This window comes from Nanorana parkeri, unplaced genomic scaffold, assembly GCF_000935625.1.
Source record: "Nanorana parkeri isolate BGI_ZX_2015 unplaced genomic scaffold, ASM93562v1 scaffold519, whole genome shotgun sequence".
Classification (NCBI taxonomy): Eukaryota; Metazoa; Chordata; class Amphibia; order Anura; family Dicroglossidae; genus Nanorana; species Nanorana parkeri.
In genome coordinates this window covers 659,432-674,514 of record NW_017306787.1, presented here as the reverse complement: position 1 = coordinate 674,514, position 15,083 = coordinate 659,432, and the positions used below count along the sequence as shown (strand labels likewise).

Sequence of the window (15,083 nt, the reverse complement as noted above, 5' to 3'; positions counted from 1 at the left end):
AAAATGCTACCTACAGAGGTGACTGGTGAATCTATATTACAGCAATAAAGTGAAATTCTGTGTAATTTATGAAATAAGATCCTCTACCTCAGGTCTATAATTTCTTTCTGCAATATTTCTTCCTTGGCCATCTTAGGTCCTTAGGCCTTTACTTTTTATATTCATCTGCTCAGTATCCAGTGTCATATACCAAGAAAATAAACTTGTCACCTGCAGGCTCAAGAAATGTACTGATCTTAATCATTCTTTAGTCAACAATCAAATCTGCCTTTGTTTAATCCAGTGCTTAAAAAACCTCATCTTCTCCCTTCTTTATTTTTCATAACAGACTGTCATTGCCTACTAGTTACATCCAATGGATCACTTTGACATTTTATATCATTTAACTCTCAATAATACAAATTGTAAGTTGTTTTGTTATTGTTTTTCTTTTGCATATTGCTCATTGGTTATTATGATGTTTGGTATGATATTCACCTCCTTTGGACATATGTCCATGTTATATAGTGCTACCACTTGGAAATAAAATGGATTTAATTGTAATTTGATGTAATGTAATATTGTTCGACACAAAACGTCCATAATATTGATATGAACAAAATTGTTTTGCTGTGAAACTACAAGTCCCATGAGTCATTTCAAAACTCTGGCAGCCTCAGGCATGGCTCCCACAAGCAAAAGCATGATGGGATTTGTGCTTTCACCACAGGTGGACTGCTGAGGTTTCCTACCCCCACCCTAAACACACAGCTTAAGCTTCCCTAGAGTGGTTTAAAGACAGGAAACTGAATTTCTTGCATTGGCCCAGTCAAAGTCTAGACCTCAATCCAGCCAAAAATCTGTTGCTGTTGACCAGTGGTCCCTACCCATCCTGACATAGCTAGATACATTTTTCCAAGAAGAATAGGCAAGAATAGGCAAGATCCAGATGTGTATAAATGGTCAAGGCTTACCCCAAAAGACTTGGAGATGTAATTGCAGCCAAAGCTGGTTCCGGGATTATTGTGCAAAGTTTTGTTTTGTTAGTGTGCACTTTTCTTGAGGATCTGTCTTTAGTCACCATCACCCGGTTGACATGGTAAGTAAAAGCCATATACACTGCCTGGCCAAAACAAAAGTCACACACTCTAATATTTAGTTGGACCGCCTTAAGATTACAGCGCACATTTGTTGTGGCATCATTTCTACAAACTTATGCAATGTCACAACATTTATTTCTGTCCAAAATTGCATTCATTTTTCACCAAGATCTTGTAGTGATGATGGGAGGGTCAGACCTCTGTGTAAAGTCTTCTCCAGCACATCCCAAAGATTCTCAATGGGGTTAAGGTCTGGACTCTGTGGTGGCCAATCCATGTGTGAAAGTGATGTCTCCCTGAACCACTCTTTCACAATCTCTGACTGGTGAATCCCGGCATTGTCATCTTGCAATATGCCCAATGTGCCATCATGGAAGAAAAAAATCAATTGATGGAAAAAACTTTTGGGCACATAATGTTGTTGAGCCTAAACCTGGCCAATTGCAGCAACCCCTATAGCTCTTACCTATTCGCTTATCTAAATCCAGGTGTTGACTTTTTTTGGCCAGGCAGTGTATACCAGCTTTTAATGGATCCACAGGGAGCAAATAGACCATTTCTTTATTAACTGGAAAGCCATGTCAGACTAATTGATGCACAGTTTTAACTAATCTCTGGCTTTTCAACACTGAACAACCAAACTCCAGATGTTGTGGAACTACAAGTCCCAAGACTCTCGCAGCCACAGGCATGGCTCCCACAAGCAAAGGCATTATAGGATTTGTACTTTCACCACAGTTAGACTGCTAAGGCATTATAGGATTTGTACTTTCACCACAGTTAGACTGCTAAGGCATTATAGGAATGCTAAGGTTGCCTAAAGGCTGGATTTCTTGCATTGGCCCAGTCAAGGTCTAGACCTCAATCCACTTGAAAATCTGTTACTGTTGACCAGTGGTCCTTACCCATCCTGATTGGGTCAGGATGGGTAAGGATGATCTCTGGCCTTTCAACACTGAACAATAGCCAGCTAGTTCTGGAACCCACCTAATTAAGGCTCTTAGATTCAGCAGTAATTGTTATTTTGGAATATTGTATGGAAGGGGTAGTCAAACACTGACCCACCAGCTATTGTGGAACTATAAAGCCCATGAGGAATTGCAAGACTCTGACAGCTACAGGCATGACTCCCCGAGGCAGATGCATGAAGTTTTTTGTAGTTTCATCACTGCTGGAAGGCCAGAGTTTGCCTATCCCTGTTTATGGGTTTATTAAAGGAGAAATAAAGTCAAATAAATAAACAATAGATTTGCAGTCTGTATGTCCTTTAACTTGTCTTGTATTTAGATGCACTGAAAATAATGTGTGTTGGTGACCGTAACACAAACCAGCCATTGCACACAGCACAGTTGATAGCAGTAGCTCCTCACCTCTCCACACAGAACTCTAATTGCAGACCACAGGTTTTTCATAGCAGCTGATTTGTAATTTTGATACTCTTATGAAGTTCACAACTGGAACCGTGAATTACAAATCCATATAACCTCACAAATATGGGATATTAATATCTCTCATCCTCATTAGCGCGTTCCATTAAAATCGCAGCCTGTGGACCGTATATTGTCCTCCATAATCACCCTTCTACATTACAGTAGCAGGGAACTATTATAGATTGCAGATGCACAGCGTTACCTGCTGAGCTACAAACATGTGCCCATTAGATGTTGTCACCAAAGTGTAATTGTTCTAGAATCTGCAGCCAGCTTTACTGTTGAAGAAACAGGTTTGAGTTTCCCAATGAATCGCAGTAATAGGATGGCAGTCACACAGTCATGTAGCTCAATCATATATTGTGTGAGAGCTCTCTTCCACTTCCTCATGCTGTGTATCTGTGATTTATGCATCTGGGACATTCATGCTTATATTTTTCTTTTGAAGTTTTGTTTAGGTCTTTATTTTTTTATGTTCTATTCCCCTGTGGTCTTGCTGTGAACAGCTTGGTGCATGGATAAAATAAATCCTGTTTATTAGTATTTTCCTCCTGTGTTAATAAGAGTGGCGCTATCAGAGGTTTACTGTTTTCCAAATAAGGCTGTCCAGTGGATATAAATAGGGCTCACAAAGCAATGCATTGCGATACGCAGTAACCCATAGTAAATGTTCAGAAATCAGGTTTTTATTTAGTCAGAACGCTATGAAAAGCACCTTTTTTCTTTGGTTATTATAATGTTACCGCACACAGCAGCACTTATTTAATAATGCAAATTGCAAGGTGGGTTTGAGGTGCAGTGACCCATAACAACCAATGTGCAGCATTCTTTAATTGACTTGCAGCAATTACTGTTGTAAATTGCCCAACGTTGAAAGATGACTGGTTACTATGGATTAATACAGAGGCCTTTGGCACTGCCCTATCTTCTTCATGCCCTGTAAATACACTGCCTGGCAAAAAAAAAAAGTCATCACGTGGATTCATCGAAGAAAATTTGTAAGAGCCTTCCATGGAATAAGTGCTAGGATCTGGGGTTGCGTTGGTTGGCCAGGTCTAGATTCAGCAACGTTATGTCCCCAAAAAATTTGGTCAGCTGCCTACCTGAATATACTGAATGATCAGGTTTTTCCATCAATGGATTTTTTCTTCCCTGATGGCATGGACATACAGGTGAAACTCGAATAATTAGAATATCGTGCAAAGTTCATTTATTTCACTAATGCAACTTAAAAGGTGAAACTAATATATGAGATAGACTCATTACATGCAAAGCAAGATAGTTCAAGCCGTGATTTGTCATAATTGTGATGATTATGGCTTACAGCTCATGAAAACCCCAAGAACCCCAAATCCACAATCTCAAAAAATGAGAATATTCCATGCAATCATTAAAACAAGGATTGTACATAGAACAATATCGGACCTCTGAAAAGTACAAGCATGCATATGTACTCAGTACTTGGTTTGGGCCCCTTTTGCAGCAACTACTGCAATTACTTTTGCACGATATTCTAATTATTTGAGTTTCACCTGTATACCAAGATGACAATGCCAGGATTCATCGGGCTCAAATTGTAAAAAAAAGAGTGGTTCAGGATGCAATCATTAAAACAAGGATTGTACATAGAACAATATCGGACCTCTGAAAAGTACAAGCATGGATATGTACTCAGTACTTGGTTTGGGCCCCTTTTGCAGCAACTACTGCAATTACTTTTGCACGATATTCTAATTATTTGAGTTTCACCTGTATACCAAGATGACAATGCCAGGATTCATCGGGCTCAAATTGTAAAAAAAAGAGTGGTTCAGGAGCATGAGACATCATTTTAAAACACAGATTGGCCACCACAGAGTCCAGACCTTAACCCCATTGAGAATCTTTGGGATGTGCTGGAGAAAACCTTACACAGAGGTCTGACTCTCCCATCATCACTACAAGATCTTGGTGAAATATGAATGCAACTTTGGATGGAAATAAATGTTGTGACTAGGGATGCACCGATACCGGTATTTTGGTACCAATACGAGTACCGATAATTTATTTTCGGTACTCGCCGATACCAATTACCGAGTAACGGAAGTCCCATTCAGGAAGCCTCGCCACCCGGCTTCCCAATTAAGAAGATCCTCACGAGGCCAGCTTCCTGATTGGCCAGCTTCCCGACCAATCGAGAAGCTGGGCAGCGCGTCATAACACGCTGCCCAGCTTCCTGATTGGCCGGGAAGTCGTCTCCATGCTCTCTCATCACAAGTGGCGTGAGAGCATGGAGCCGTTTCGCGGCCAATCGGGAAACCGGGCAGCGTGTAATGACGCGCTGCCCGGCTTCCTGATACTGGAAGTACTCGTGCTAGGCATCGAAGCATTTGGGCGAGTACGAGTACTAGTATCGGTGCATCCCTAGTTGTGATATTGGATAAGTTTATCGAAATGATGCCAGTCCAGCACTTAACCCCATTGATCACTGTGTTGCCTTCAAAAGGGGACCCTGCGTGGCCCCGAAATGTTGGCTAATTGATGCTTCTGACATGTTTCTTCAATAAGTAAGCAAAAGAAGAGTGTCGGTGATCTCTGTCTTTACGATTTTGGGAAAACATGGCGCCATCCAGGTAATCACTACGAGCACCATGACCACTAATCAAGGTCCAATCACTGTAAGGAGCGCAGGTGACACATCATAATACTAGTGAGATTGATGACACAAGAAAGTACATATTCACAGGGCTGAATGAAATTGTGTCAGAGCATTGAGGAAGTACATTCTATGGACATCTTCAATAAGTTTACAAACTTCTGGATCGATATTGTTATTAGGCGGGGGATAGGACTTTTGGAATTTCAATATGGAAATACAGATTTATGTTTTTGACCATAAATACCCTTTAAACTTGACCCTCACTTTGCATGGTGATGCTTGCTGGTGGAGTTGTCAGTATATGATGAAGTAGCTCTAATGCGCATGTGCGGGAGTTACATCATCGGGGCCCGGCCAATCATGCAGCCGAACATTCGTAACCCAGAAGAAGACCGGGGAGAAGATGGAATTTCCGGTGAGGGAGAAGTGCTGGAGGGGATCGGTTTGGCAGGTACATCTGCTAATGTGTTGTACATACTAGCACATTATGACTAAAATTTGCATTTTTTTAAAAATATCGATACTTCTGCTTTAAAAAAAAGCCTATACTTTTTTAAAGGAATGACTGCATACATCTGTTTTAAATATATTTTATTTCAATCATTATTTTCCTATACATTCATCTTGTCCAGAGATATTACACAATCTTTAGAAAGGTTCCGTAAACAGTCTTCAGTGGGCATATTTGTAGGTACCGCTTGCTTGATCTTCCAGGCAGGTACTGCTTGCTTGATCTTCCAGGCGGGTACTACTTGCCTCATCTTCCAGACAATAACAGGCACATCTCCTGCCATCCTACAGAGCTGAAGGCAACAAAGAGCTCTGCAGATGACTCTCAATCCAGCCTACCTTTGATGACTGGCTCAGAGGATGTATAGCTATATATTTATATATTTTTATATATAGATTTCATGCTTATATTAATATAGAGTGCAATGCATATTTTTATACATTCACATTATATATTTATATATGTATATATTTATACCATATATATTGTCAACATTTCTCAAGGCTGTAAAGTCTTGTAAATATCAGAAACAATATTCTCTGCAGAATTTTAAAGATCATCAAGTGTAAGAAAATAGTTTGCCCTTTTAATCCATATGACTCTGCTTGGATACTATGAGGTGAGGTCTCTATGGAAATGCCTGGCGTAGAATACTTGTAAAAAAGTAGAACCGCAAGTTTCTTATGGTATTGCTTTAAATAATAAATTCGATTCTGTGAAGCAGCCAATGACTTTGATAATAATCTTGAGCAAAGTGTGCAACCTTGGGAAAGGATTGAGAAAAGGTTACCTTGTGGTCTGTCCTCTTATCTTTATAAATGAGGACCAGTACTAGGGAAAGCCTTCTTCATGGATGCACTTATTAAACAATACAAGTGTGCACATTTCTGTCCATGTGTTCAGAGAGAAAGAATCAACTATAACAATTCTTTTGGAGGGATTAGGTGCGAAACCAATATTGCTGCTATCTTTAGTTTGCATATTTTATAAATATAGCTGGTGCTGCACTATGATGCACCATTGAAAGCCCAACCCCAGAGCTCTAAAATGTTTTGTTTTTTTTGTTTGGATCGAGTGGGAAAGGGTTAGAACGTCTGACAATGCTTTTCTTGTGGTCTGTCCTGTCCTGGTGACAACTGCTCCCCCAAATTCCTGCTCTGTTGTCACATGGAAAGGAAGGAAGAAAAATCCCACCAGTGGGATCACAGACAGAGACATAAACTTAATAGAAAATGGAATTGTTCCCAAGTATATCCAAAAAATTAAATTGACTGGAGTTAGACTTTAAATGGATTCTGTTGCTAAAGAAAACTACAATAAAGTCCTCCATGCAAAGAAGGCATTAAAGAAAGACTCTGGGAAAAACATTTAACCCCACACTGCAAGGGTTAACTGCTCATTTTTGACTAGGTGCTAAAAAAAAATAATACTCGCCCGAACAGCTGAGCCAGCTCCCTGCTTCTCCGGTCTCTGAAGCCTATGTCCTCTTACACTGCAGCATTGGAATGTTCCTCAGCGTCCTCATGTCTGTACGCTGTGCATAGAATGTGATGATTTATGGCACCTTAAACTGTTGCAGAGGAGGGGGAGAGAGGCTCCAGGAACTGGTCTAAGTGGAAGCCTGCACCGTGGTTCAGGTGAGTATAACTTTTTTAGCACCTAGACAAAAATGAGCCGTTAACCTTTGCAGTGCGAGGGTAGCCCCACTACAAGGGTTAATACAATTTTTGCCGAAGTTCTTCTTTAAATTTTCTCCTTCTGCCCACATCACTGACCTCTGCGGTAGTAAAGCTGTTTGAAGATCCTGCAGAATCCAGTACTTCTAGTAATGCCAGTTTGGTGGTCCCCCACTGTAGTGTGTGTTTCCTTCTGCTGGCCCCTACGTCACAACAGCACAAAGTAGTGACATAGGGACCGGCTGATCAAAACACTGAGCTCAGCATTGAACAAGGAATGCAACACTCCTAGAAGTGTCAGATTGTGCAGGATCTTTAGCCAGCAGATTCTCCTCAGTATTGCAGAGATCAGTGGTTCGGGTTGCGGGAGAGGTGAATATTCAATGTCTTTACAGGGAGCCCTTTATTGTACAGATCATTGTACACATTATTATGGCGACAGAATTGCTTTAAAGGAGAACTATGGGGTTAAGGCTTTTCCCCATAGTTCTCCTTAGGGTAACGGGAGGACACAAACTAGCGTCCTCCCGTCACCCTAAGCTCAGTATACTGCGAGCTGTAGCTTGCGGTATACTGAGACGCCGCAGCTGAAGCGGATCCCGACAATTATGTCTGGATCCGCCCAGCTGCGTGAGTGACAGCTGGCTCTGCCTATCTAGAGGCAGAGCCAGCTGTACCCGCCCCCTCCCCCGTCCGTTCCGCCAGTCAGCGCTGACGGATCGGAGCGGGGAAGGGGGAATCCAGCCCTCCCCCTGTCACAGCAGAGAGCTGTGACAGGATCGAGAGGTGAGCGAACGCCGGTATGTGTTCGCTCACTTCCCGATCTACTGAGCCGACCTGTGACAGTCTCATTGTCACAGGTCGGCTAGAACTATGATGTGAGTGAAAAGCACTCACCTCATAGTTCTCCTTTAACTGTGAATGCCTTCCGGATCACCCACGGCCATCCCTCCACTGCCTGCAGGTCAGTCTATTTCATACCTGGGTTATTAGATACAACATTCATTCTTTGGGTTCTGTCCGGAAGCATCATCTTGGATCCCAGACCAAATACAAAATGTAACAGTTGGCACATTGACACATTTGGAAATCAACATTAAAAAGATTTTGCATCTCAGGACTGGAGGCGAGTTTATACTCTGCAGCAGTTGAAGAACTACATGTCCTATCATACCCTATCATCAGAGACTAAAAGGATTTGCTAAGCCATATTAACTCTGCAACGGCTGTAGATCAAAAGGTTACTTATGGTCAGCCATGTCTATTTCTCCTTGATAGAGGTGGGGAATCATTTGTCAAATACCAAAAAAGATCTAACATCTGAGGCAACAGGTTCAAGTCTTAAAGTAGCCAAACATTTTTATGTTTTGGATAGAGTAGGGGAGGGTTATAACCTGTCAGCTTTTTTTTTTGCCTTCTGTGTCCCATTGGGGAGATTTCCCTTCACTTTTTATAGCCACAAAGAGTGGGAAATCCCTGATAGTCTCCAGAACTTGTGTCCCCATTGAAAGATTTCCCATCTATTCCTGATCTGATGACAACCCAAAAAGTGGGATTTTATTTTTACACAAAAATAATGAAAAGGTTTCAGAGTTCCCGGGAAGACTTTTGTTTCTCTTTGTAACAGACCAAACTTCAAAAAGCTTGAGATAAACCCACTCGCTATGGTTAGGCAACTCCGCAATGCAAGGTCTCCCATGTAGGAAATCCAGGAAAACTCAAATATAGAAAAAGAAAGATGGAAGCCAAATCAGTAAAGTAAGTATCAGAGTCCATACAAAATGTAATGCTTACCACTCGGTCAATTTGATGAACCAGCCAATGCGTTTTAGGGGCAGACATATCCCCTCTTTTTCTCTAAGCTATAAGCAGACAGTGACTTGGTAACTCCATAGATACATTTCTATATTAAGATTCCCCCCCCCCCCGACTGCTCCAGGCTGGCTCCTTCCTCACATTGATTCACACTGCACTGACAGACACCAGGGACACAGACAACAATAAAATCCTGACACATGTTCTAATCCCTCTCTATCCAAAACTAAAGAAGAAGTTTATGACTCAGTTGCTCTTCAACTCCAATGATTCTGCTCAGCTATATTTTCTCAAGCAGAACAAACAGGCATTTAAACAATGCTTAAACATCTGTGGCCAGCATCAGTCTTTGCACCTATGCATATGATCATATGGCATTTGTTAACCCCTGCTACTCGGACTGGTTGAATTTCTTGCAAGAATCATAAAATATACAGGCTGCTTTAAATGAATTAGAACAACATGGGCCCAATGTGTGTCACTTACTATAGCCACATTCTTTCATTGTCATCATGCAACAACCTTTTCCTGAAGACCTTTTTATCAGACATAAGCAAGGTGCAAATTAGGGATGAGCGAAGTTTTACGCTATATTTCCACAGAACGCGGGATTTAACAGAATACTGAAAGAGTTTAGTGGACTCACCAATACTCTAACCAGTAGTGTCTTCATACTTTCCAGGAAGCCCCTCTTACTAACATTCATTAAAAACATATAATGCAGAAACTCAAGAAGTGCTGACAATGTTTCGAAGAAAGGCACAAAAGATGAAATGGTTTTGTATTGCTGTTGAAAAGATGCTGTGTCATCTCTTTGGCTGTTCATTTTTGTCCTCTAATTGTCCTGCTTCTTTTTTCTTCATTTGCTCAAGCACATGGTGAACCAAGTCTTCGGGGACCATGTATGTTTGTCAGCCTTATTGTGTGATGACTGTCCAAGAAGGTCTCTGGAGGGAGAAGGATTTCCCATCTCTAATCCAGTTACATACAGAGAGGGACAGACCATTATGGAATTCACACTTCTTTTATCTGAGTCCACATAAAATGTAAGCATTGTATTAGTAATGTGTGCGTTGTGTTTGTGTAGTGCTTTTATAGTCACATTATGTTGAGTCTTGCTGCACTCACTCTTCATATTGTAGGAAGATGTATGTATCTAAGGTTAGTGTCTCTTGCTATCTGCTCCTGGTTGACAGAACAGGATGCCTAGGGGAAGTGCAAGTAAGGATCTCCTGGCCATTTGTAAAGATTAAGACTTCATGGTGCAAATGGGAACAACGATCACCAGAATTACTGTGCAGGCAGCCGCTGTGATCAGTGCTGCCATTTTACAGACCTTGGCTCGTCGGAACTCAGCTTCTTTCCTTTTCAGCAGAGAATCATAACCTGGAGTGTAGATGTCTTCCATCCAAAACTCCAAATTGTTTGGGTTTAGGGATTCTTGAGCCTGTTAAATACAAAATGGATCATAACAATTTTACCAGATTGCTCTCAGCTGATTACAGTTAGATACACAACATGATTTCTGTAAAGGTCCCAATAGATATTATTTGTGATTCTCATATAATAGTTAGTATTCGGTGTGGTTTGCTAAAGAGAATCTATAGGGTGTGTACATATTTTATTTATTTTATATATATATATGTATAAAATATTACTTATTAATATCATGGCTTCTTCTTTCCGGGAGCTCTAGCCTCCTTTTTACATCATTAGCTAGATTACTTTTCAGCTGTGCTGAAACATGTTGTTTTTTTTACAAATATGGAATAAGTCATCTCACCAGTGACTCCTCCCCTATCAGATAGCTGAGCCTGAGGTTTCTTTCAGACAAATGAGGCTGCTCTGTTGTGCTGCCTCTTCAGATAACCCATTATTTGTAAAACAAAGATTTTATATAGATAGTGAAAAAAAAACCCAAATATAATAATAACAGTTTAAAAACATATACACATTACCTATCATAATAAGGCCACTTTACATATTCACCATAGCCAGCAGGTGCTATTTATTGCTTTATTTCTTCTATTTTATTGTCGTGACCATTTCCTACTAAAGAGGACCATGAACTTTTGCAGAGGTACAATAAAATCTTAAAAGAACAAATAACTTTAAAGCAGATCTAAACTCATGAACAAAACTGTAATCTATATTGCAGGTTATCAGTCCTTACATGTATGCATTGGTTTTTCCCCAGCTTTTTTCCTTTATTTTCACCTGGTGCCCTTACCACTACCACACCCATTGTTTATGGGGTGATAATGCTCACTCATTGTACTGTATCTAGGGAGGAGAAGCATTGTCACCCTAGACTGCTCTCCTGATTTGAACTATATCACCTCCTCCTCTCCTTATCTCTGTAAAATAGGGAGATAGCTAGGAAGGATAAATATATTGCAAGGACTCTGGGTTTCTGGCAAAATCAAAAGAATTTTCTGTACTTGCAGAAAATGTACTTAGCTTGAAAAAAGGAAGTGAGTGCAGCCACCAGATCTAAGGACTGGCAAACTGCAATATATTAAAGCCCAAAGAACTACCCTTGCAGTAAATTAAAGCACTGTTACTTACCTGATTCCCACTCCCCCGGTAGTCAGCGCTCTCCTCTCTCCCCACTGGCTGCTTGAATATCCTTCAGCAATCCGTGTCTAATGCAGGTGTATGGAACCTTATTAGTTCTGATGAAGCCAGTGTTCTTTAGACCATCGGAGCAAAGGGGAGGCTGTGGGGGATTGGTCTAGCAGCTAGGAGGAAGCTGACGGGAGTTGGGATCAGGTAAGTAAAATAGCTTTTTCCTGTTCCCTGGACATAAATGAGCACCTAACCCTTGCAGTGTGGGGGCAGTTTTTTTGGTTTGCCTGGAGATGAGTTTTACATCTTCGTTCTTGAGTTTGATACAATTTAAGTAAAAAAAATTATGACATTTTGTTCCAGGATCCCCCAGACTGAACTGCCACTGAATATATGAACCCAGTATGCATTATGCAGATAGCCATCAGTTATCTTTGGCTGAGTAGTAGGACTACATTGCTCTAATTCTAAAAACTTCATTAAACACCGCAGTTGAGAATCCTGTCTGAGAAACATTAATTTCTCTTTTTAACTACTGGTGTAACATCATGCAGGATCTATAATCTGCTGGAGCGTTGATCTGATTTGTTTGACTGTTCTTTTTAGTTAGAAAGCTAAAATATTTTTAGTCAAATTTTGTCTAAAATAAGCGTGTCACAAACCTTAGCAATTAACAAATATGGATTTTCTGATCATTTTATTATCTGTGTTTTTACCAGGTTTCTGTAAGACTCTTGCTTTACCTCCACAAGCCTGCAACAGAGGTTGCAAGGATATTAGCAAACTTTCTTTTAGATTTATACCATCTCTTCTAGAGAAATGTTGCTGTGGACTGCTGAAATTAAGAACCATATGAAGGAATTAGCATGGAGGTTGAGGTTGTCATTCAGAAGTTCTGTTTTTAAAAATAGATCTACAAAAGAAAAAAAAAGATCTAAGGACTGACAGGCTGCCATAGTATATTTTTGTTCTAGGGGTTAAATACACATTAATGGGGAGCTTCAAGGCTTTATTTATCAATGTTCATACCCAAGATTTTATACAACTTTAACAGAAGATTGATACATTTATTGAACTGTAAACATGAATCGTGGGTGAATGTTGTGCTAACCTTGGGTGAAAACATTGCTAAATTGACACCTTAGTTTAAGTAAACGTTGGTATGTTTTATTATAATTTACTTTTGTAGAAGAATGACTTCCTCAAGCCGACCATGGTTCCACACAGCAGGAGCAGGGGTACAATAGCACCTTTAAATATGCCCTGTATGGCTTAAAGTGTATGTGTCGGCAAATGCATGCTTATTTACCCAAGCTATGCCTCTTTAAAAGCACTGAAAAATATCAGAGAGTTCTGCCAGAAATGCAGTAAGCTCCTAAATTCCTGCTGGGTTACATCAAAATATTCCTCTCCACCATAACTCCCCAATCTTTACATTTTCATCTCTCTTGCTCTCCTGGCTTTTCTTTCTGCCCTCTCATACTATTTCAGAGTTATACTTTAAGGTGAACCTTTGATTAGCCTACACAGGAAAAAGCAACATATTCACTTAACTGCCACCCTCTCCAGCGTACCTAAAAGTAAGCATACGTACTTACTTTTCCTTTCCATTACTGAGATTCCTTTTAGCCATTAGGAGCAAAAGGAAATACCCATACTTCCAGGCATGAGGAGCATGTGACTCACACTCCTTCTTCCCATGTGACAGCATTGATACTTGGCGATTGGCTGCTTAGACAGCCACCAGATGCTGTCACATGGAGGCAGGGAGAGAGCCCTTAGCCATCTGTAAGATCCTGGTGATAAGGAAAGGAAGGTGAGTATGTGAACCTTGAAAAGTGAAGCTGTTATTTTGCTGTGCATGGGCAAAACAGAGGTTACCTTTATGGTCCCGTTCAAACCGCACTTGCTCTGCATAAAGCAGCTCATTCAAAATGGTTGGGCTGCAACACACCTCAAAACATGAAAAAATAGTGCAGACTGCATTTTTTTCACAGCACACCACAAGGGACACCATGCACAGTGTGGTGTCCTGTGGTACATTGCAGCACACATTCATTGGAGTGCCATTCCAAATTAATGGCATTGCAGAGCACCAAGGCAAGTAACGGGCATTACCTCAACACAGTGGTGCGAATGGGCCCTAACACTGTTTAAGAACATTTGTCCTTTCAATGTGGATGTACTAGTGATGTGGCATGGAGATAACTAATTTTTATTTTGCATTCTAAACTGTTTAATTTTGTGCTTGATAGTTCCTTCCCTCAGCTGGCTGAGGCGTGCCATGTGGAATTATGTTTGTATTCTTTGTCATTTACCTTAATTAATATGGCAACATATTCTGTGGATACGCATTGATCTGATTGCTGAGCCAAAATATAGAGGTACAGGACACACTGTAGCAGCAGGTGAAGTTAGTAGGGTTTCGTGCATTTGTAGGGCACTGAGTCAGGTATGGGGGAAATGGAGATTTCCAGGTGCTGTGTGCTTCTAATCCAGGTATGCTGATATATGACATGAATGGAGATGAAGTATACCATCACCCACCTGAAGATCCAGTGCGGTGAGGCGACCTTTCTCCGCTGAATTGTGTGTGTATTCTTCTATGGTCCATGAAGGTTGGGTTCGTTTTATCTCTGCCACCTCTGTCAGACGCATGTCAGTGTAAATGGGATTGCTCTTCATGTGAGATTTGAGAGATGCAGGGTACGGGTGAGGACTGAACACCTGTTCTACCATATATGAATCCCTTGATGACTTGGGAATTCTGTGCAAATGAGGTATTTCATGTTGGCGGTCGACCTGAATAGTGGGAGACAACACAAAGATAAACAAAAGTAATTTGCAACTTGCGGAATGAAGACCCCTTGACCTTTAGGGAAAGGGAGCCCTGACAGCATGAATCATTACAATAGAGAAGGGGAAAGTAGCATAAATTCCCTTCCCTGTGGGCATACTGAGGCACCCCTTAATTGGCTGGTAACAGGAGAGAGAAAGAGATATGGAAGGGTTAAAAGGGTTAAGGGGTGAGCTTATTGTCCTTTTGGGATCTGACCAGCTAGCCTAAACGTGCACTCCCTCCCTCCCCTGAGTTCATTATAGCTTTGTTGGCGATTTTTACCTTGCCAGCTTGAACGGTTACGACATTGAGCCCTCTGAGATCCTTGCTTTGCTGGACGCCTGTCTGAAACTAATGGTGTAGACAGGAGTTTTTAGTCAATGTTATTAGGTTATGGCAATATTGGGTGTGCACAGTTTATCTGTGACTGGAACAGATTTATGTTGAATTAAAGTGACATTAAAGGCAAATTCCCCCCCCCCCCCCCCCCCAAAATTGTTACTTAATGTCCGTACCTCGGTATGGAG

At 40.9% G+C, this 15,083-nt stretch overlaps 1 protein-coding gene across 1 annotated transcript in view; it reads right to left on the bottom strand.

Moving 5' to 3' along the window:
* Positions 1 to 9,692: 9,692 nt before the first annotated feature.
* The window catches only part of KIAA1024 (KIAA1024 ortholog), a 9,681-nt gene continuing 4,290 nt past the window's right edge, over positions 9,693 to 15,083 (bottom strand). Inside the window, exons 2-3 of the mRNA XM_018561365.1 lie at positions 14,265 to 14,519; positions 9,693 to 10,596 (exon numbers count right to left, since the gene is read on the bottom strand). Coding sequence (XP_018416867.1) covers positions 10,399 to 10,596; positions 14,265 to 14,519 — 453 coding nt within the window. The 3' untranslated portion in view covers positions 9,693 to 10,398. The remainder of the gene's footprint in view (positions 10,597 to 14,264; positions 14,520 to 15,083) is intronic.